We start from the raw sequence: 24,787 nt of genomic DNA on the forward strand, positions 1-24,787 counted from the left end.
GCTCCAGTTCTGGTCTTTTATGCTAGCGAGTATCCAGATTTGTAAATAAAGTCAAACTGCATCACGTTTTTAACAAGAGATGACTGCAGCAGATTCTGTAGTTAAAATAAAGTCAGTCTCTGCACGGAGCAAATTGAGCATTCAGAAATGATTCCAGTAAACATACAGTCACAGCCTGATGTTGACGGATAATCTAAAATGATCACAGCGCTCTGCTTTAACAGAACCGTCACTCTGTGGTCAAAGTAGTCATGAACACCTTATATATTGCAAGTGTATTTATAATCACAACACGAGATCAGAAACTGGTCTTCCTCTTTCAGTTCCTCAGACACATTTTTACCATAGGGGGCGACTTAACGTGCTTGCCAGGCACCGTAACTAAAGGCGTCCCTCAGCTAAAATATTTATCAGCATCAGTCCAGCTGGAGCCCAATTTAAATCTCCACATCAAACGTTCAGCTAAAAAGATTAGGGGCCATGCTGCTGTTCTGTTTATTCCATGTATGAGCTATATTTATACATTAACAACTAAATCTGCAACCACATCACTTAAATTGCATGAATTATTACATCTGCAACATGATTCTAATAGATATTTAATGATGAGATTAATTATAAATATGCTAGAAAACATGGGTATTAATGATTAATTCAACCTGTTGCTGGAAGTTTCCTGTTTTTAATTGTTTCCAAACTATTTAACTGTGAGTTAAACTGAGTTACCTCTACGGAAGAAGACAGTTTGTGAGCTCAGGCTGCATCAGGAAGAGCGCCTCACGTGAAATGTGTTTCTCTGTCTGAGGTTTTAATACACGAAACGGCTCAATGATTACGACAAACAAGTAAACAAAAGCAGAAATAGCCTGAAGAATGCTTTTAAGTTGTATTCAAACTGTCTTAATGCAATGAAAATTCAATGTATTTCCATAAAAAAGATGATTTATGCATACAGATGATGCGGAAGTGAATAAATGTCTGCTCTCTCTCGGGCCACAGCGGTGACAGATTTCAGTGTGAGAGTGTGTGCCAGCGTCTGCTGTGACAAAAGCGAAGGCAACAATAGCAAAAGAGCAGAGCTTAGTGGTGCCCTAATTTCCCTCTCCTCCACGCGACGTCACAAACTGAAGGAAGACCCCCCCAACCCCCACCGAGCTGCTGCAGCAACACACACATGCGTCCACATGTTCGCAGCGCACCCAAGACACACATGATGCAAGGGAATATTTAGAAAGATATTTGCAAAAAAAAAAAATATATATATATATCATGCATGAATTCAAAACGCACGCACACATTTGTCATCTGGAGGAATGCTTTCAGGCTGTAGGACACCTCCCTTTTTTTTGTTCCAAATTCCTTCTTGGTTCCTTTACCATCCTCCTCTCCACTTTCACAGCCGAGGCTGCTCCGCTGCGAGCGCCGCGCTCAGAAACCGGGGCCGTGTCGGCTTTTAACGGCCATTGTTAAAGACAACACCCCCACTTCTTCTGCGCCTCATGCACACTGTAGTCTTTCTTTTTGCCCCCCGGCGCAAACTCCTCTTCGGCTCTGGATGGTTGAAAAGAGGGCTCACTCGTGCCATAATTGAGAATTAGTCACGGTGCGTTGTGCGTTCGTGTGTCTCTGACCCTCATCTATCAGCGTGGCCGACATCCGAGCCGCCGAGCGGCCGCTATTAGCCTTAATGTTGGTGGGTGGCTCCCGAAAGGCAGAGGGAGGATAAAGACAGGAGGCCGGCGGCTGTGGGCGCCGACACACAGCGTCGGAGGGAATTCCCGCGTCGTCTCCTCCTCAGTCGGCCTGCAGCGGCTTGTTCGCCAGGTTCAAGGTTCAATTTGAAGTTGGGGTAAAAACGCCGAAAAACAAGGCCGTTATCAGCATGGCTGTGTTGGGCGGAGGGCGAGCGGCGAGCGGCACTCAACAGAGCGCACATGCCTGAACAATGTGCGGGCTTCTGGGTCAAGCCTTTGATGCACTGGACTCTGGAGGCAAGCAGCCAATTTCAGCTACACATCTTAACTGAAGGCTATGTTTAGAAAGCTTGAAGCATCAATTATTTCACAAAAAATGCCTCTTTTGATTGGTTTTCTGAACATTCAAAGATGAAGTGGCTTTCCAGGTTTCAACCGTCTGCATTTCTTTGTCTCTGTTTCACCGTACGGCGGATCAGCGTTGCCCTACTGACACGCTAATCCTCCATCTGGTGGCATCATCCCATCAGCTCATTAAAGGTAACAACACACTCTCACGCACTCAGGTTCCGCGAGGTAAACCACACGCAGAGTGAACACATCATCAATATTTCAATGCAACGCCGTGTCCATGTTCACCGCGCTTCGGGAGAATCGTCCAGAATGATGAGACACGTTTTCAATCTGACACCATCGGGAGCGTGTCGGACACACACCAAGGCTTCACGCTTTAACGCCGGGGGTGTCAAACACAGTTTAGTTCAAGCACAGCACAGTTTGCGCTCGGAAATTGTGCCATAATAACCTTTTAATTTAAACTTTAAAGTTCGTGTTTGCTGTTGCACCATGCACATTGGATGAAAATTTCTATATTTTCACAAAAAAAATATACTGGAGCCTCTTGCAGGTCGACTTTGGCTCAACTTTCCTCAGATGGTGCAAACTGTTGAGTTCGTCAACACCATTTCTAAAATGTGTTGCTGCCATCTGAAACCTGGTGTGCACCAAACAGAAAAACAAAAATAATAAATAAAATGTTTTTAATGCAACAAGAGGCCATAAAACTCTGAACAGACTGCCATTTGTGCACAAGACGCATGAATCCCTGCAGCTCGTTTCACACCTTCACACATTTTCCAAGCTGCTGATGACTCCTGAGCTGCAACTGTGTTGCACTTAGCCCCGAGCATGACACAGAATAAACATCAAAATAGTAGTAAAAGTATGTGTAGTTTGACATAAAAACATTGCTCTTTTAATTAAACTTTGGTCATAAATTTAAAACACTGATCACTTGACAAATATTTAAGTAGCATCAACAAAGAAAGAGCTGATGGAAAACACACAACAGGTTAATATTCCACCAAAGCTACAATATGGGAGTAATAAAATGAAAATCCCGTGCAGTTTAACTAAATTATGATTAGAATTTCTATCTTTCCAAGCGTTTCAACGTAAACTCAGCCAGAACATTGAATTTCCTTGTTATTTTTGGATTTTCACACATTCAATGATGACGATCTGTTCTTAAACACCACACTCACACGTTTCTGGTTGCATGGGCATGAATTTGTTTAGGTGTCTGTATCTGCCATGCAGATTAGAGTCAAAAATATGTGTTGTACGTGTGTGAGTGCACGTGCACAGTCATTGGTTTTGATGTATCTACACATCTTTAACGGTCTGACATCCTCACACAGGATGTACTATAGCTGCTGTATGTCTCATCTTCTTCTTCTGCGTCTAAAAAAAACCACACTGATGAGCAAAGCCAAGTCAAAACATGCATTCGAAAGAGGAAGAGTTATATGAAAAGCCCCTGCAACTGCAGCTAGAACTGAGTAACGGCGAGGGGCTTCCCGGACTCCAACACGTCCCGCCAACGCCTCAAAGAGAAGGCGGAAAAAATCAAGGCGAACGAGAACTGATTCACACGTCCCTGCACTGTACAGGTGTTCAATAAAAAAAACATAAAGAAATTGCTGACGTCGACTTTTCTGGGCAGCTCACACGCAGAACAAGCTGCCCGCTCTCATCCAGACCTCACTTTGATTTCTGGATTCGACGACGGGACAAAAGAAGAATTGTGTTGAGCGTCAGCTGACAGGAGCTGCGCACTGGGGGACGAATGAGCCGCTCGGATTTTAATGGTCCAGCTGAGTCTGAATCTGACAAGGTGAATAACAGCAGGAAACAGCAGTACTTTCTCTTATGACACTTCTGATGAATAATCTTTACTTTAAAAATAGCCTATTAGTATCATTAGGAAAATACATTTTAGCTGATAAGATGAATTTCCAAAAATGTCAACATAAAGACGATGCCGCTTCGGAGCCTCTTGCCGGCCGATTTTGACCCATGGGCCTTATGTTTGACACCCCTGATCTAGAAAATGAAAGCATAGTATGTACACTGCGTATAAAATACATGAGCGAAAATGCACAAACACACTCATCTCAAGCATTTGAACATTAACCTCCAAGGACTTTCGGTGGGTTTTCCCCTGCGATGGACCGCTGATCTGTCCTAGATCTACACCGCCTCAGGACAATCTCATCTCATTTTCCCAACGAAGGTCATCCTTTTCAGGATTCCTTTTGAAAGTCGGCAGGAGCGTTTCTACTCGAAATAAAATCCCACGTTCGTATCACTCGCAGGTGGAGCGACACTTCTAGACACATGTCCTCCAGACGCTTATCAGCCAGTCAGACAAAACAAGAAGAAACACAGAAGCGTGTGTGAGACCTCATCACGTCTCGACTGCACTGCGAGCAGACTCATGTCCATCAGAGGAAAACTACCAAAACACACAGCAGTGTTTCCACAGTGACTTCAGACGTGTCTCTCAGGATACTGAATAACCTCTTAGTTACACTGTCACAGACTCCGGCTGCTGAGTGACCTCTCAACATTTACTGAAACACATCAGTGACTTTCTCTTTCTCTCTCGTGTATTATGACTGCTATGGTTGAAATCCCTGATATGAAACAAGGTGAAAGAGTATTACCTTTGCATATGAAGAATTTATGAGGGATCACATTAAATTTAATCATTAACCATTAGCCAGGTGAGTCAGGAACCTCTCCTTGTTTCCTCTGAAATTCACACTGTTGAGAACTTGGCAGTCACGGGTTACAGTTGGGCATTAAATGTGTGAAACAGAGAGATGCTGAATTTGCGAGAGATTTAAAGCCATGAGAGGGCTTCAAACAACAGTCAGGAAGGAAATGTTCAGTCACAGTTTAATATGGTATTGATCAGTGACACATCAACATTCACACACACACCTGATGGAGACATGTCAGCCCTGCAGCCCACCTGCACCACGTGACATTGTCAGACTGTTAGTAAACACGGCTGTAGAGTAGACCACTCTGGGACTCTGGGGGACTTACTTTTCAGAGCCTGGATCAGCGCCTTGCCGTCTTTAATCAGCTCCTTGATGAACTTGTTGGTCTTGTCCAGCTCCAGCTCGTGAGACTTGAGTCGATCCCTGAACTGGGGGCTGTCCAGGTAGCAGTCACTGAACTCCAGGGCAGGTAGACCCATCTTCAGCTGCACGAAGGATGCTGAAGAACAGTGGGAGTAAGATGAAGAGGAGGAGGAGGAGGAGAAAACCTGCTGCTACTGGAAGTGATGAGAAATCCAATTACAGCACGTGAACACCAGGTCCGAGAGGTGTCCTCCCTACATAACCTCACTATTCTTCAAGCTCACAGAAGCTAGAGAGCCCTCGGAAAAAAAAAACACAAAGCAGCAGAGGAGCAATCCGACACAGGGTCCGATTAATAAATGCGATTTACAAAAAAAGTCAGAAAGTGTTCGGAGGCTTCCAGGGAGGAGAGATGTGCCACTTGCTCAGGTAAGCCGGTGCTGAACTCCTCTCGACCGGGTCATTGTGGACCGGACAGAGTGAAGCAGAGCAGGGAAGGAGGGAGGCCAGAAGAAGAGGAAAAAAACCAAACCAAAACAAACCAAACAGAACTCGTAGATGCGGTGTCTTCCCTGGGCGGTTTTAAATGCGATGCTTTCTCTCTCTCCTGCCCCGCTCGGCTCAGCTCAGCGCCGCAGACCGCCCGTTACCAGCCTACCCAGACGCGGATAATCCCTGATTGACAGCTCTCTCGGCCAATCACATGGCCGGACTGCAGCGCTGACCCAGGGAAGGCGGGGCTTGTAGTCGGACACTAGACAGCAAAGATTCTTATTAAAAGAGACATCACACTCTGATCATGGATTTGCTTTACAAGCCGATTCAGGCTGCTGGAGTTAGCACAGGCTGCATTGCAAGGTGCTGAAACAATTTTTAATTTTATATGCACCATCAACAAGTTCACATGTAAGCACTACATTTTAATAGAACTAAAAAAGTACTAAAGTAGTATTTCAATACTATGCTGGCTTTAATAATACATTCTGGCGCAAAATATAGAGAAATGTCACAATAACTGACTGAGCGTGTTCATAATGACAAATTCACCACCACAGCATGGCTTTGATGCTGATTCAAATGACCATGTCAATAATGCAGCTCGCTTTGCCTGCAGAATCACTGATATTTTAGCTTGGCACGCAGTGCTTTGTTATGTCTCACTGAAACACTGCAGTCTCCAGTAAACAAATGAGAAACAGCAGTTTTGGCCTCTGTTGTATACGGATGAGCATAATTTCATCCACGTGTTGACTTTTAATAGTGACAACAGTGCTGTTTGTCATATGTCTGCAGACTTTTGTGGTGTGAACTCAGTTTCTTTTGTAAGGAAGATGACTGAACATTCCCAACCGGGAAAATGAACTTAACCAACTGGTAACTTTACAATGAAACATTTCTTCATCACACAGTCAGGAAATCCTTCAGTTATAGTAACTCCTGAGGTAAATCGAAGATTAATTAAAATATTAAATATGAAAGATATATAATAGTACAATCTTAACCCTCCACTCTTAAATCTTCAACACATACTTATGTAAATACAGTTGTGTTGCTTAATTGTAAAATATTAGTCAAGTTATTAGTTTTAAGTTATTTATAACTAATCAATCAGTTATTGACCACAAAAAGGCAGATCAAACAGTTTAAGTGGTGACTTATGATTTTAAAACCGGCCAAGAGGAGTTTGCATGATTGAAACTGCTTTTTGGTTTGACTAAAATTACAATGACCTGACTGCAGACTGTAACTGTGCTTCAAGTAAGTGAAAAGTGCAAAGCAAATATGTGTGCTTTCTAATAAAGCTGTACCATCAACTGCAGTGTCAGGAATAAACAACAATCTGGAAAAAACTTGAAAATATAATACATTTTTTGCAGATAAATTGCCACAAGTGCATTCTTTAAAATTGATCTGGCCAATTTTAGCCTGTATTTTATTATTATTATTATTATTATTATTATTATTATTATTATTATTATTATTGTTATAAAATGTCAATAATATCCATCACGTTCCTGCTGATGTGTTAGGGGGCGGGGCGTCTGTCCACATATAGACGATCTGTGCTGGCCGTGGACCGGGCTCTTGCTGGTGGGAGGAGACAGTGAGGTCATTTCCAGCGTCACCTCTGCTGCCCCCTGGTGGCAAGATGTAACACCACAACAACTTTATGCTGAATCTCAGGGTAAACAGAGGGACACACAGTCACATACACTCACAGCCACAAGAGTGCAAACCAGAACACCGCCGTGCAGACAAATTGGAACTACTGGAGCAAATTACATTTCAATAACCTGCTTTGTTTCACTATCTCAGATAGAGCATTTTAATCATGTGGATGTTATTTCTAATAAAATTTCTAATAAATCCCCTCTTTTCTATGAAATGAATTTATAACTATTAAGATTTAACGATCCATACTTTTGTTTTAACTTAAGATGAGGTTTAATGCTCCAAAACTATCGGTTTTCCTTCCATATTTCATGACAAATTATGAATGAATGATTTTAAGATTGGATGTTTAAAATTTAAGCCGTTATTTGCACACGCAATGTGACTGCGCACTAATGTCGCGGTGAGCACTCTCAAATCATTGCGAGAAGATTGTGGGTTTGAATCCAGACTAGGCATTTTTGTGCCAATTTGCATGTTTTCTTGTGTGTGGGTTTCCTCTCACAGTCTAACAACATGTGTTACAGGTTAATTACTGACCCTAAACTGCCTGCAAATGCCTTTCTCCCTGTTTGCTCTGTGATGGACTGGTGACCGGTGACCTGCCCGGGGTGCCTTAACATCCCATTAGTAACGATGCACTGCACCCTTGAATGAGATAAAGCAGCACTGATGATGGATAAATTGATTCCCATTAGTTTTCCATTAAGTACTATTGAACACTAAGCAGTGCACGACTCATCTACATTCTATTAATATGAGGTCTGTTCCTGTCAGTTCATAATAAAAAAAGACAAAATCACACTGTTGCCCTGCCATAAAAGAAAAAAAAACTGTTTTTAGCATCCATGTCATAGACACATGCACAGTCTGTGCTTGTGGTTGTGAAAACAGCTCAGATATAGAAGCGCTACTTCCTCTGCCAAAACACGGTATCTCTGTCTTGCTCATTTTTCCATCTGCTGCAGTCAGATGGCCATTTAGAGGAAGTCGCTTGTCATTACTGGAGCATTAATTTAAAGGCTGTCGTAAAGAAAGTACAGCGAGAGGCTAATTCAACAACCAGAATCGACCAGTTTATTCTGGATGAATGAGATGCAGAATAATACAGCAATGACAGTTGATCTTACAAAAATATGGAGGTAGTTAAACTCAAATTTTCTCCATATGTCTGAAGTGTTTTTGGTTTTTTTTAAGGAATAAAAACATGTGTTGGCTTTAAAGTCTGATGGACAGGTTGCCAGTTAACAGAGAGAGAGGGAGACGGAGAGAGAACCACTCATATTCTTACATTATTTATGGTCATCGATTGACTTAATACGCATGCTTTTGGACTGTGGGAAACTGAAAACCCGGAGGAAGCAACATGGAATCAAACTAGGAAACAGTCGTTGTGGCTCCTCTCTAAAACTAATCAACAATTAATCATATCTCAAATTACAAATCAATGTCAATTATACACATAGCGTTGATTCCTCAGTTTGACTCGTGAATAGGATTTGATCTTATAATCCCCTAACTTTCAGCACACATCTTGCCAGAGACTGCTTTAGACCGTGGTAACAGAACGAGGCCAACACTTGACACATCTTCAGTTGTATACCTCCACTTCATTGATTGTGTTTTTGAGTGAGGGGAGCTAACGGCTGAAGGTACGAATTCAACCCGAGGACATTGGGCTTAAGAAGTTGCCACACTTTACCTGCTACAGCGTCAGAGACTGCAGCAGGTTAGAAACTTTTGAACAGACGTCCAAAGGGGACTTCGTTGTTGAGCTAGCAGGCTATGCTAACTGCATCGGCTAGCTACGGAGGAAACACGAGGCAGCCCAGATAGCGCTAGGTACGAATTTTGTGATTTGAATTGATTTTGTTTGTTTTGGACCTGGTAAATTTTGAATCAATGCGAATCTTTTGTTTACATTTTACTATTTTCTCAATCAGATCATTGCTTCACTAATTGTGTTTAATAAATGTAAGAGTATTTTTGTCAAGTACTAGAGTGATTTATGTTTGAGTTAATTATTTGACACTTTTGAAGCGCCATGAGGTAAGAAGGGGTTAACACATTTAAACAAAGGGGAATAATTTAAACTCAAGGTGCAGACCTATCAACGGGGTTGAAGAGGCACTACATCTGTTTCACTCCCTCCCGTACAAATGAAATGCTCTGTTTATGGTCTTCAGTATGAAGAGTTATGGTGTTGATGACGACTCTCTCAGCTTGTAGTTCCACTGCTCAGCACCTTAAAAATCGGTTATGCCGTCAGGTATGCCTGCCCAGAGCCAGACTGTCTTGTACCCTACCAGGATGTGCTTGAGTGAGGCTTGCACAGAACATAGTGGGCAGGTTGAATCTTGATCCATCCAGAGATGTAAGTTGGTGGGAGCAGGCAGGACATCGTATGTTGCTCTGATAACAAAGCTCAGTACCTATGAATCCATTCCCTACAGTTCAGTCCATGTGATCTTTCTCCACTAGACATCACCCTATCTCATCCAGTGACCTTGCCGGCCCTGGGAAATGGCTCTAGCACACAAATTTGCTTCCTCTTGCTGGCACACCTCTTCTAAGACCAAGGGATTAGATAAGATAAGATAAAAGACTTTATTGTCATTGTGCAGGTGTACAATAAAATTTGTCTGGAAAAACCCGACAATTTGCAGCAGTGCAGATTAGAATAAAAATAAATAAAAAGAACTCTCACAAAAATATATAACAGCAATAAAGAAGCATCGAAGTATTATATACAAACATAATAAAGTGGTCAGTGCTGCTAAAGTGGTGCAGTGTTTAGTAGGATTCTTATTGCACATATGAATCCTACTAAACACTGGACCACTTCAGCAGCACTGACCACTTTATTATGTTTGTATATAGTTCTTTGATGCTTATTAGTTTTTTTGCGGTGCAGTTCTTGTTCTTCAAAGGCCAAAGCCCTCCTCTGCCTTGTTGGATGTGGCCATGGTTGGTGCAACTGCCCTTGCCACAGGGCCCCGAGATTCGGTGAGTTTTATCTCCAGTCTTGTTTAAGCACTCCAGTAGTCTTATGTAAAAATGGGCAATGATAGGGCTCCCTTCCCATACAGCCCAATGCTACTCAGACACCTCAGCAGCCCAAGCAATTTTCTGACCTGAGTGTTCACAAGTCTTCCCAGCCCTTTGGCCTGAGAAAAACTCACCTCACACGTTGAGATTGGCCACAGAAGCTGGGTCAGTAAGCCAAATTGGAAGCACCAGAAGTTCAGCATTCCAGGGAGGGCAGTACTGTCAATCTGCTTGAAGCTCTTGAATGTACTCTTCCTGAGCTCCTCCACTTGCTGAGTGTCTTTGAGCTCAGCATTGTACCACCGTCTAAGGCTTTTGATGGGCCTCCCTTGGTATTGCCTCACCATTGATGCTGAACCTCTTATCAGAGAGCTGACCTTTCATGATGAAAATGCTGTGAGATTGATCCATGTGTTTTCTTCTAGCTTGTTCAGGAGATGTGAATACAGTGTTACTGCATGATGATATAATCTGTTGCTTAAATGGGCCTGCTCATCCATTCTCTGTTGAGTAAAATAACATGTTCAATCAAATGAATGAATTTCAGAATTTATAAAGAGAGGGGCGTCATTGTACAAGAGCTAATACGCACATTGGAACATTTTTGCGCTGGGTCAAAAGAGACAAAACAAGATACACAGGGTAATCTCAAATGCAATTTTGTGGCATGCGGCTGGTTCATGAAGCCGACAAGATATCCAATTTGTCCAAGCCTATTTTTGTCTTGCAGCAGACGTTTGTACCACAAGGTGGTGCCTTGAGCCACTCAGAGTAGTTACGGGAACACTACCTGAGGAGTGTTGTAATCCATGCCATGTGATTAGCAGGTATACAGATCCAGCTCCAATCTCGATCATTGCAACAACCAACCCAAAAAAGACAACCACATTGCAGATGAGCCTTAAAAAAACATATGAAGAACATATTAAATATATTACACTTTTATGTTGAAATCTTGTTCATCTAATGTAAAATTTAATTTGTAAGCTTGACTCAGGATTTTCTTGGAGATTCATGGTGAGTTTTATTGACCCAAACATGTAAGGGAAGGCATCCAGTGATGTTATCAAAAAGACACAAACACAAAGTAACTCACTGCATTACACCTGATTGGTAAAACCTGGATGAATATTTTGTTTATAAAGATTTATCTTAGCAGGATCAGTTCAAAGAAACCTGTATGGGCACCAAGCCTCTTTTTTTCCTGGCAATTGTTGATTTATTCTGCCATCTCCTGGTAAGTAAAGGCAAAGAAGCTTGACAAAGAGCAGAAAAGCAGCTGAGAGGAAGGACTGGATTCATTTCTTGACATTTCTGTTGAATATTTTTAGAACAGTGTTTCTTCTCATGATTATTTGACTTCACTGGAAGTGGTTTCAAAATAGAGGCACATATGCCGTCCAGGTTAAATTATAGAGAAAAGAATTTGACATTTCCATTCAAAAGACAGCTTGTGATTTATTCAGGCAGTATGGGCTCTGCCAGATGCGAGAGGCAGACAATAAGAATGATCAAAAATAGACCTACTGACATTCTAGGAGGCCATTTCAACCATTTTGCAGAACACATCTAAATAGAGATTATAAATCAAAATGCATCCACGATGACGGGTCGTAGGAACGTGCTTTAACTGTATCCTTAAACTCCTGCCAGGACCCTCAGATGTTACATACAAACGTCCTATAAGAATGGAATATATTCTGTGATCAAATCATGCTTCATGAATGGTTTCACAGGTGGAAGGTGCTTATTCTCTATTTACAGGATGAAAAAAATGTTCTTTGAGGAGAAAAATGTCCCCTGCGAGAATTATTTGATGAACCGGCCAGTATCTCCACAACTGATCTTTAGGATCAAACACAGCCTTGGTCATATGACACATTCATGTTGCTGATGTACACTTACTGTATGACAGACTATTTAAATTCCAGCTGGCTCATGACGGAGGATGGTTGCAGGAATGTAAAGCAAGTCCAGTAAATCATGTAATGTGATGTGTGTGGGTGAGCTTTTAAAGCGGTAACCCTGGTCCACTCTGGAGAGGAGCTACAATTATGTAAGATTATTTCTGAGAGCTGAAGTCACTCCTTTTGTGGCTCTCTCTCATTGTTTATATTGTGTTGCTCACCAGTGTTTCCAGGAGGACACTGCTGTAAGAATGTATCAGTGCTCAGTCAGACTGCTGGTTTCCCATAGCCTGGACACTTGCGTCACTCTTCCTCAACCTTTCTCCCTCTCTCTCTCTCTCTCTCTAGTAGGGGGGGTGGTAATTTTAGTCCTGACGTTGGTCTGTTAAAATGAGTCCTGCGACTCTGTTAGAAGGGTGGTGAGGTGAAGGGAGTACAAACACACTTTAAGCCTCTTTAGTCCGGGTGCTGCTGTGGTGAAGAGGAGAGGGGGAAAGGTTTGGCACAAGAGGAACAGCAAGTTTGTTTCATCCAAACCTCTGAAGAAGAGACAAAAGGGGGCATGCTGGCTCATCAGGGGCTCGGTCACATGACTTTCTCACAGGTAGGTGAGCCACTCATTACACTGAAGTTGTTGAAGTGAGAAGTGGATTTCTGATGACAGGAAAGCAGAGCGATGCTGTTTTTGCTTCAGTGAGATTTTCACTGATCTGGTGTTTGACTTCTAATCACACTTCTCTACATTCAGGGTCACAGTGAGCATTCTGCGAGAGGCAGCCCCTACCGGTCGCAAATATGGGGCAACATACATTTTACCAGAACAAACCTCCTCCTGTATCTGAGTTAGGAGTTTTATCAAACTTACATGATGTACATGTGTCTGAGACATGGTGAAGACCTGTATGTGAGGTGTATGCATGTTCTTCCTGTGCTGCCTGTGAAGTGGATCGATGGGAAAACGATTGACAGTGGTAGCTGAGTGACTGAGGTCTAAAGTACAATGTTTTCAAGCATTTTGTTTTTATTTAAGCCTAGAAATCATATAACTACAGAACAAAAATCCATTCCATCCTTATTTTCTAAATATCTTCAGCTTCACACGTTGCCAGCAGCACTAGAACATGAGGTTACTCTGTCAACTTTGCTCCACCTTTCCCTTTAACATCACTGAACTCTATCAAAATATACACACAGGCTCAGTCTCTCCTCCCACGCACGACTCCGACTTGGTCATCGGCTGGTGTTTTGACGTCATTCCCACCTGCCAGTCTGTCCAAAGGTCCCTGGACCACTGTGCACCAGCTACACTCTCACACACTCTAATCCTCTTCAGCACGTCTTGTTCTCAGGGAAAGGCGAACTGGGTAGGCCTCAGCTCGCAGTCGTCTCGTGGCTTTTGCCTTCCTTCCCTCCTCCTCTTTGTGTTTTTTTCTTTTTTCTTTCAAGACATTCCAGATGTGGGTTACTTATACCTCAAGTGATAACTGAGAGCAGAGCTGCTGTAGTACCACCACAGGCTGACTGTGCCTGTTTCTCCATTTGACAGGACGGCCCTCCCGATCGCCACTGCTGCTGTGGAGTCTCAACCCTCAAGGAGAAGGAGATTATACAGACCATGTGGCTTTATATATAAAAAAAAAAAAAAGTCTTCACTGTTTTCTTTTGGATAAGCTTTTGAAGAGGCAGACAGTGCGAGAGTAAAACAAACAGGGCAGTCTGGGTGCTGCGGTGGGAGGATCTCAAGTTCAAGTTCTTGTGATGTGTGCGGCTGTTAAAGTCTAATCTCTGTCAGCATAAAATGCTCACTGGCACTTGCAACAATTCCGGCAGGGGGTAAAGACACCAACAACAGATTTCGCCATCATTTGTTGTGGCCACGTGTTATTTATCTGGTTGTCTGGCCGTGCACTGGTTTCAGGTGGACGGTTACATCACCGCCATCTGGAAATCATTTTCCAAAGAGAGGATCTAAAGTGATGTTCACTCAGAAAACAAGTTGGGTCATGTTGCTGCTCTGCCTGGCCGCCATCCAGATCTCATCCCAGTCTGGTTTTTGTCCCTTCGTTCAAAATGTGTGTCTCGAAAGTATGTAAGAGGGAGACAGATGTAGAGAGCTTTGTGGGAGGCAAGGAATGAGAGAATTTCCTGTTATCATGTAATGATGATGGCAGCGTCCTCCCCTTCCGCTCCTCTCTCCGAGGTCTCACGCAGAGTTCAGGTGACGTGACGAGTGAAGACGCTGGATGTTCTCTGTCGTTGCAGACACCGGGACGTCACTCCTCATCCTCTCCTCAAAGCGGCTGCAGGATGTCCGAGGGGGACGTTACAGTGCTGCCCTTTGGACGGGGCTCCCTGGACATGTCCAAACAGGAGCAGCGCTCGCTGACCAGGCTCTACAGCCAGAACGGAGGATATCACCTCAGGGTTCTGCCAGACGGCACCGTGAACGGCGGCAGGCAGGAAAATGACTCCTATGGTGAGACAGAAACAACATTCCTTTCTTTTGTCTAACTGTGGTTTTATTTTAAGAAATACAGTTAAACTAATGTTTGACATAAAACTGAGCGCATTATTACTTTAATACTTGGTCTTCTAGTAGTTTGATTGAAACTATTTGCTGACAATGGCAAAAAGGTTTGCTTTGTTTTGTTTTTTTTATCATGCTTGCATTAGTTTATAGTAAAATAATTCAATCTGTTTAAAACTGTACAATCCTGCCCACTCATTTGAAACAATTTCAAAAATTTGCACTTCTTTGACTTCAACAGTTCAGGGGAAACTCTTCCAATAACCTATTTGATCAAAAATATATATTTAGGAGAAATAAGTTATGAGCTATTATTTGTAACTGCATTTGTGATGCTCTAGTTTAGAGCTGCTTACAGATGGGATGTCTCCCTTTTGAATTATCAATTATTTCACTCACATTTTGGTTCGTATCAAGATTCACATTTTTAGTTGTTTAAAAGTGAACTCATGTCTATTTACTCAGTTGTTTTTTATGCTTTTTACCTTTCTCTCATTGCTCTTTTAGCTCCACCCTTACACAGTGTTTCATCACTGTGTGTTACAGTGTATTCACATGAAATGTGCTGTATAAATGGAGTTTGACCTTCTAGTGGTGACACAGGTGTTTGTTGCAGACATCCTGAGGCTGAAGGCGGTGAGCGCCGGAGTCGTGGTCATCAGGGGCGAGGCGACAGGCAGATATCTGGCTATGGACCCAAACGGAAGCCTTTATGGATCAGTGAGTTTCTATATTTTGTCGTTTGAAATCTGACTAGTTAAACATAATTATCCACCTGCACCTGTTTTCTCATTAAATCATTGTTCTTCATCATATCACATCATGCATCACGCATCTTTCTCAACTATATTTACTTTCTTGCCTTAGCAAACGTTGAATGACGAATGTTACTTCCTGGAGAAGTATGAGGAGAATCACTACAACACGTACCGCTCTCAGAAGTACGGCTGGTACGTGGCGCTGAAGAGGAGCGGCCAGCCCAAAGCCGGACCGGACACTCACCACGGCCAGAAGGCCATCTTCTTCCTGCCGCGGTCTGCAGGTGGCGTGTAAACCCAGACGGCAGCGGGAAATTCATCCTCGCCGAGACTGTCTTTATGCACAAGTGTCACGAGGTTACTTCAAATCAATACATGACGGTAAAGCAAACACATAACACTGATTCGCACCGGGTACAGCATGAATGTTTTTAGATGACTTTAGGGGGGTTTAAGTAAAACGGGTAATATAATGGCTAGCTTTTCATACCCCTTGAATGTTTCACATTTTGTCACCACAGATGTGTTTTATTAGGATTTTATGTGACAGGCCAACACAACATGCTATATAATTATTTTTCAAATAAAAAAACTAAAAGTGTGGCACATATAACTAAATAAAATCCTATGCAACCAAGAGTGGCAGAAGTGTGGCAGAAGACTATCACTGCACACCTGAACACATCGTCCCCACTGTGAAGCATGGTGGTGGCAGCATCATGCTGTGCAGATGCTTTTCTTCAGGAGCGACAGGAAGGCTGAACCATGTATCATTAACCTTCTAGTTCAGAATTACAGGACATGTTGTGTTGGACTATTACATTAAACACAAATCATATGTGGTTATAATGTGCTAAAATGTGGAAAAGTTCACGGGGTGTGAATATGTACGAAACCCGCTGTATATGATCACCACATGGATATCAGCCAATATCCAGAATGCTCTCTGCTTATAAGAACATGTGCTCCATGAGAAGGTATGTGAGGCCTCGGTGGACGTCAGCCTTGATAAATGTGTGTTCACTTTGAGCCCCGGTTTGAAATACCACCGCTGTGAGGAAGCAACAGGAGCTTTTATGCCGGTATAGTCCCACAGTCGGACACGTTGAGCACAGGCAGCTCTCAGTGGAGGACAAAGCCCCATGTTACAGGACGAGAACCCCACCATCAACAGGTTTTAATATATGTATCATGAAGATGATAAGAAAAGCTGTTTAATTTCTGTTTATATCCTTCCATGGCAACAAACATGGTTCATGTGACCAAATGAACTGACATCCAAGCTGAAACGTGCAAAACTCTTGAAAGGTTCTGCTGTGCAGAGAAACTCCATCACATCTGATTCCAGTGCATTCTGGCTGCTCCCTCATGCTGTCGCCACAGTGGATCATGTGTGATTTGGCTCAAGTTTTAAGGCAGACACACAACTTTTTTTGCATTTTACAACTATGTGATGCAGCCTGAGCATTCTGGGGGTCGAGGGCTCTGCTACTGCGAGTCTTATTCTTTATAACATGTGTCAGATGTAAAGACTTTTAATCAAAGCAGTTGTATTTTTAAGAGAATGTTTTGCATTTTCTAGACGAAAAGGTGAATCATTTCGTTGTATTTACTCAGAATGTTGTAAAGGGTCAAGTGTGATTTCCTTTTCCAACAATACAGTTTCATCATCCAGCTAAAGCCTTGTTTCGATCTGTCTGTCACATTAAAACCAGTCAAATTAGCATGTGAATATTTATTCTGAAGGTTTCATCCACAATAAAATGTAATCGTACTTAATATTGTTTAAAAATATAGTGAAGGAGAAAAAAGGCTAAAAGTCACCTTTTCATGGAGTAATACATATTGTATATATTTTTAAATTATTGATATGAATACGAAATGAATGTTAAGTGAATATATTTTGTAATGGATCAATAAAATAATAAATGGGATGCATATTCCACTATGCTTTGTATGCCTTTTTTTAATGTTTCAACGTGTCTTTATGCATCAGGCTTCTAACATGCGTGTTTATTGTTTTATATACTGTACACAAAAAATTATTTAATTCTCAAGAAATTCAATAAAACCACAGAACATCCGGTGTATTTTAGATACAATGGGCTGAATATAAAGGCTTTTTTTGTTTTTTTATTCTTCAGTTGGGGGGATCACAAAGACAGTTTGGGAACCTCTAATGGGAAATGAGATCAGGTTCTTATTTTGACCATTATCAAAAAAAAAACCAAAAAAAAAACATTATGGTAAATTCAATTGGTAGCATTTTAGCTTTGTTTCTCCATTTTAGCTTAATGTGTTACATTGTGGAGTGGTTTTATGTTTTAACAATTTTAACTGCTTCACTTTTTGCTTGATTTTGAGCTGATTCACTTTTACATGGTTTTTTTTTATCAAATTAATTTTTATTTACTTTTAACTTTCTTCTGCCATTTCTAGTACTTCTATATAGCTATTACTTTTGTGTTGTTTCTCTCTACACGAAGGCAAATGTCTCTGTCCACATTGAATCAGACCCTCTTGTTTACTCAGACTACATTCATTATTTAGGTTAAATTTTAGTTTGTTTATGAAGAGTTGCATTGGGAAACTCAGTATTTATCTCCTGCAGAAAGAGGTACCTTGCGGGAAAATCCAGTCATTTAAATGCTGTATTTGGGAAAAGAGTCATTTTAAAACATATGTCTCTGTGTATATTATATAAGCACACAGACTACCCAAGAGAAGAGCTTCATGTGCCAAAATGACATGATCAAAAACATATAGCTCACCACAAGGTGGCAGCATTGTCTTATTTTCAGCAGCCAGTCAGCAGGCATCAATGGCACCTTCTGTTATAAACTGGTGTTTATTATGCTTACACTTTCAGGTTTCACCAAATCCCAGTGAGCATAAATCACCGCCATAATAAGTAAATGTAAGAAACCACAAAGCTGCAGTCAATAGCACGTGATATCCAGCTGACATTAGCGGCTCTGCAGCATGAAACAGCAAATCCATGTAATGAAACATCTGAAAAAGTCATTACCGAGACACAGCACAGGGGAAGGACAGCACGCATTAGCAAGCAGTTAATCTTTCAGGACACTTTTTTTGACACCTTAATGTGCTAATAGATTTTTTTTTCTTCATTCTATCTTGTTATCCAAACCCTGAATTTTGTAGGCTTGGTTTATGTCGATGGAGTTTTCCAAGTTTTCTGACTGCAAATGCAATTATATGCCGTTTAGAAGTATTATATGTAACACAACACAACGCCAAAGAAAAACAGATCTTTTGAATATTCAGCAAATGTTTTGTGCTTTTTGTTCCAATAAAACTGCAGCAGATGACAGGAGCACAACACACAGCAGGGCCTCCGTTAACCCAGATCGAGTCTTTTCACCACATTTTTGGAAGCAACAGCATTTTTCTTCTAATTCATGCTTTAATGTGTAACGGCTGAGACAGAACAAGGCCTGAAACGCTGTTTCGGAGGCCACAGCGCCAGGAAAAAGATCCTGGAGGAAACACTGGAGCGCGGTTTTGAGAAGACCGGAGCTGATTCCATATCATGGTGGGATTGAAACAGAGCTGGCGAAGAGCACTACAGTGGGATCATTACTGAAACCCCGTGAGCATGACGTACCACTTTCACCAACTCAGAGCTCTACATGTTCCTGTTGTAGCAATTGATGCTTGTAAATGTCACATCAGATTTGAATTAATATACTCTTAATCCAGATAATAATACTCTTAATTCAGAGAATAACAGATTAAACCGGTTTAGGTTATAAACTTATTGTCTTTTGCCTTTTTCTCTTCACTTTGCTCAATCCCATCCAAAGCCTGCTGCCAGATCAATCTAAGTGTGATTGAAGTAATTGAGAGATGATGGAATTTTTTTTTTTTTTTTTTTTTTTTTTTAATTTAATCACAAAAAGTACTTTGTTTTTCTCGTGAAAGTGTGACAGGAACATCTGGTGGCCTGCTTCACCGGAAAACAATGAGCAGACACGCTGCTGCTGCTGCTGATCACAACCTGTGACCTCTCATTTACTCTATATCTCTTCTCCTTTCCACCAGGCCATACACACACACACACACACACACACACACACACACACACACACACACACACACACACACACACACACACACACACACACAATCCTGGTTGGCCACTGGCCTGCAGGGCTGAGCGGGGCAGGAAGGGAATCATTCACTGTAAACTGAACAAGGACTGGCTTCCTCTGGGAGTCCCCTAGCCTGACAGCAGCCAAGATCCCTGCAACACAAACCACTCCAGCAGACACACACACACACACACATACGGAGATCAACACGTACACACCCTGGAACTGGGACACATTCTCTCATCTGTTACTCGTCTCTTTGCTTGATTTCTTCTTTCTTCACTCTCCCCTCCTGCGTATCTTTTTCTCTTCAAGCATTCAGTCTTCCCTGTTTTTCGATGACACTGCTTTTGTTTATTTCAGCACATCTGCACATGTTTTCCTTGCTTGCACTTTGTTTCTTCCATCAACAGTTGCTTTTCTGCAATCTTCTCACCGGAGAAGTTCCCTAATTACAGGCCTCCAAAGGATGAAGAATGCTTGTCAGTAAACTAACAGTTCTGTGTCAAACAGACTCTGAGGATCGCAACTGCATAATCGAAATGTTTTTATTTGATGATCTATGAAGTAATGAAGCCTCCGTGGCTGCCGGACCCCTCCGCGACTCCCATCCTGTCCTGGTGGCCTTGTAATGAAAACAGGGACGCCTTGTTAACATTACTGTATGCGTAATCCATTCACCCTTCTCCTTCACACAAACAACACACACACACACACACACACACACACACACACACACACACACACACACACACACACACACAGGAACAGGAACGGAGGTTGTGTTTCTGTCAGCTGATCCAACTGGAAATGCTGACACTGGTGCTCCGATCTGCGGCCGCTCTCTGAGACGTGACGCGAGGAGAGAGGCAGAACGGAGACGGAAGCTGAGGAGGACAGAGAGCATTCTGACCATCCAGAGAATCGCCCAGATGTTTGTGCTTTGCATTAAATCAACAGATTCCCTTATAGATTATTTGTGCTGGATTGACAAATTCTGAGGGGCTTCAAAGATGCAGCCCATCCTCAGCGAGAGAGCAAATGGCATCTTTTACAACCAATGGTTGTTTCTTTGTCCTGAGAGCGAAGCTGAGACTTCCCGCAGTGCACTGAGAGGAGGAACGGAGCCAAAAGTAACTCATTCTGCACTGATAGCACAGTCATGCCTATTAACACCTTTTTTTTTTTTTTTTAAAAGGTATGCGAGCGTGCAGACGACAGGATGCAGAGGAGGCCAGCAACATGCAAGAGGCATTACTCAGCGGTAATAATTACTTTCATACATGAACGCATGACTGTCGGATGCATAGCAGCTGAATCAGGCTGCTTCAAGGAACCGTTTCAGGTGTTTTTCCACCTTTAATGAGATAAAATGTTCCTTACTGTTTCAAAAATCTATGTGTTTGGAGAGTCTAATGTCTGAAACGTTAAATTTGATCTCATCTAGTATCTCTTCGAAAACATAAAGCCAAGCAGTCTCATTGGAAAATTCACTAAATTTCTTGAGGAAAGAGTAAAAAACACGGAAGATAACAGCCAAGGTGATTGTTTCCTGTCGCATCTGCACTCTGTGGCTTGGGCAAAGGCACACACACACATACATACACACACACCTCATCAAGACCGGAAACAGGCTTGTCTTCTCAGCTGTGGTGTCTCACATACACAAATACACACTCGCACACCGACCAACTGCTGCGATGACGCCTGCAGTGGTCAAAAATATCCTGACTGGAGCCGTTAGCAGTGAAGTCATATTGCTTTCTGTTTACTTTAATCCTTTTGACATGCTGGGAATTTACACTGCTGACACTCACAGTCTGACACCGAAGATTATTTAAAACTCACTCACACACACACACCTACACACACACACACATTATATGGCGGGAATCAGAACATTCAGGTCCGCACATGATGGCAACAGCTGTCTCGTACCACAGAACTTAATAGGAAACTAGTGTCTGGTTCCTTCCTTGAAAAACACCTTGTATAAGTACACATTTTCAATGATGTGTGACGTTTAAGACTTCCTGATGACGTTAAGAACAAAGGAAGAGGCTTGCAGTTCAATTGTTTAAGTATTAGTCACGATGATCCCAGTATGACATTTCTACTGACATTAAAACCAAATGCTTGAGAGCGTGACGTCCACTGGGAGGAACCTTCCCGACGTCCAGGCAATGAAGGAAGCAAGGATCACAATGTCAATTGTTGTCACCAAACGCAGCACGCAATATTCTTCAGGTGAAATCTAAACTCCCCACTAAGGCACACTGGATGCGTTTTTTTTTTTTCAATGACAAGTCAGACGTTTTTGACAAAGACGAGCGGTACGATGGAAAAAAACATGACTGATGAAGATTAATGCAAGCAACCGGATGTGGAAACTTCTTTTAGTAACAGGAGTAAGAATTTCTGAAATTAGGTATTCTCTAGATCACATTGAAACTCTGCTGAAAATACACCGATCATTGGTAAACTGAAAATAAAAATTAAAATTAAAATTCGAAACAATGGCCAAGAATGATGGGAAAAAGTTCTTTTTTTCCAAGGTGATCATTAGAGATTACGATAAATATATTACATATTCATAATTATTATGTTTTAATATAATTTAGAGTATTTGCATTTTTATATGTGACAGAAATCACCATGTTTTGGGTGAAATTTGGGTGAAATTTGTGCCTTTGGTACATTCATTAACCCACCCAGTGTTTAAGAAAGCGAAAAGTCATCACAAAAAAGAAAAGTCAGGTAAACACATTGATAATCTATCTAATCTATTTCATCTTCATAGCAAAGTGCTATAACTTTATTGCACAGATGTAGGACGTTAGGATGTGATATTATGGGATTAACATCACGTAATCCAAACCCCACAGCGCTGTTCAAGTGAGATTTCAACAGTATTTCTTTCATAAAAGTGTGATTTAAAGTCACATTATCAGTTTTCTCTGAATAATAAACTCATGTTTAGAAAAGATGTGTTTTTTTTTTTAATTCTATGATGAACATAAAAGCTATTCTTACTCCATAATATAAAGGCATGACCTTACTACTGTCAAGAACATGCCGAAATAAGTATTACAATATCCTCTCTTCGTTTCCCTGGAAGTCATCATGGAATAATTCTTATTTTGGCAGTAAATGCGTAAGCAAAGCCGTTACTCCCACTCTTTCTTGCGTCGCTGCCCAGTCTCCTTTCTGGGAAAGAGACGTCCAAATTTAACTTCTTATCTCCTTCCTCTTCCCTTTTCCCCTTCCTGTCATTCAGAACACGAAAATAAAAAAAAAAAGGGGAGCAGGAACAAAAAGGGTCTGACTGGAGGAAAAATATATCTCTGGACAAACAGCTGAAGCCTATTTATGGAAAATATCTTGCATTCCGCACATCCCAGATATCACACCGTGTTTGGTTGTGGCTGTGACCATGTCACTGCAGGATACTGTGGCTTCCTCTGTCTTTCTTTCTGTCTTACTCACTCCCTGTTTTATTCTGTAGCCACTTCCTCTGCTTTCTGTTTTTAGGCGACATCCTCTCTGTGTGTTCCCAGACCAGAGGAGTAGCTATAACCGTTCTCCCGTTCCCCAAAAGGAATGTCCAAAGCAAACCTTTTGAAGTGGCCGGCTGTGTGCCGACCTCAGAGGGTGAAAAGGTGATGAAGAGAGGGAGAGAGCTTGGAAAGAGGAGACTTGCTGGACGGTGTGTGTGTGTGTGTGTGTGTGTGTGTGTGTGTGTGTGTGTGTGTGTGTGTGTGTGTGTGTGTGTATGTGTGTGTGTGTACAGAAGAAAAGGGGGATGAGACATGCAGAACAAAGCTGTGAAGAAGAAAGCAGCCACTCTTACTGTCTCCTAGAGACACAGTCAGAAAAGTACACATTATTTCAGTACAGACACTTGTGTAAAGCAAAAAATAAAAAGAAGAAGTAGAAAACACAAAGAAAGTCAAATTATGACACCATAAGACATAAATGAAACAAACCTGAAACTAAATTTGTGTAATTATTATATGGAAAACAGTACATTCACTACAGTCAAATTCAAGCAAGAAGAATAATGTGTAAGACGCTTTGTCCTGATCTCATCTGGTTTCTGGATACTTCAAGTTTCACAGTTCTGCCCGCTTCGAAATATTTCAGACCATCAGATGTAAACGAACATTAAAAAACAGGGTGCGATCCATTTAACTGAATTGTGAAGCTGCACAGCGCTGAGTTCTCACTTTGTGGCGAAAGATCCACGTGACGACTATTCAAAGTGCTTCTGGAGTGCATAGCCAGCATGGGTTTATGTTTGATTTATAAAGGAACTGCTCCAGGCACACTCTCAGCGTTGTTTTACAGCTTTGCGCTGCTGTCCGGTGTACCTGCCTCAGGCTTGGGGCACATGCAGGTCTTACAGGTACAGCGGGAGTAAAGGAATCTCGTCTTTTCCGCTCCTTTAGATGTCAGGTTCCTTCTGTTTTACACTGTTTTTTTTACTCCACTGTCACAGATTTTAACAGTGGAATTATACAAAAAGTGTCCACTGCAGTAGAGCAACATATGACATACTGCTGTAACACAACAATGGAGGTTTATTTAGCTGTCCAACAATAGAAGGTAGACACACTATTTCCTGAATTTAATTCAGAAAACTAAAAGTAGCAGAAAAATGACTATGATGTTTCATTTTGGATTTTGCCCTTTCGGGGCTGGAGCAGATGCAGTGGGAGCAAAGGGAGGAAGTGAGGTGACGCAGTTGTAGAGCCACAAAGTCTGCGTGGGGAGGAGGTTGGGTTACTTTTAACCATGAATGTTCCATAACCTTTACTACATGTTTATGATTGTCACCACTGAGACAAAAGTCTGCTATTTTCGTCCAAGAACTGATTTTTCCTGAACAAAGTCCGTCACGGGCCTAAACTTAACCCAACAGAGGAGCCGTGCTACACTTTCCAAGTGCAAACGCCAAGCGTGAAAGCACTTTAGCCGTATTTTTTACTGTCACCAGCAACCAACAAACTCGCCCATTTGGCTCGAGCCACCTGTCTACGCTGGCTGTTAGACTGGAGCATCAAGGTGATAACTCTTAGTGAAAGAGTTTCTGTGTGAAGACGGTTTCCCTTCATTTTCCATGTGTGTATTTG

At 41.9% G+C, this 24,787-nt stretch overlaps 2 protein-coding genes across 2 annotated transcripts in view; one reads left to right on the forward strand and one right to left on the reverse strand.

The window, feature by feature from the left end:
• LOC115395704 (rho GTPase-activating protein 26) overlaps positions 1–5,763 on the reverse strand; it is a 67,998-nt gene extending 62,235 nt beyond the window's left edge. Inside the window, exon 1 of the mRNA XM_030101337.1 lies at positions 5,091–5,763. Within this exon, the coding sequence (XP_029957197.1) occupies positions 5,091–5,244 (154 nt within the window). The 5' untranslated portion in view covers positions 5,245–5,763. The remainder of the gene's footprint in view (positions 1–5,090) is intronic.
• A 6,884-nt stretch (positions 5,764–12,647) lies between these two features.
• Positions 12,648–17,490, forward strand: LOC115396093 (putative fibroblast growth factor 1). Its single transcript, XM_030101858.1, has 4 exons — positions 12,648–12,859; positions 14,518–14,731; positions 15,399–15,502; positions 15,650–17,490. Exons 1-4 carry the CDS (start codon positions 12,818–12,820, stop codon positions 15,833–15,835), a joined length of 546 nt encoding a protein of 181 aa, XP_029957718.1. The 5' UTR covers positions 12,648–12,817; the 3' UTR covers positions 15,836–17,490.
• Positions 17,491–24,787: the final 7,297 nt, after the last annotated feature.

Source organism: Salarias fasciatus, chromosome 10 (genome assembly GCF_902148845.1).
Source record: "Salarias fasciatus chromosome 10, fSalaFa1.1, whole genome shotgun sequence".
NCBI lineage: Eukaryota > Metazoa > Chordata > Actinopteri > Blenniiformes > Blenniidae > Salarias > Salarias fasciatus.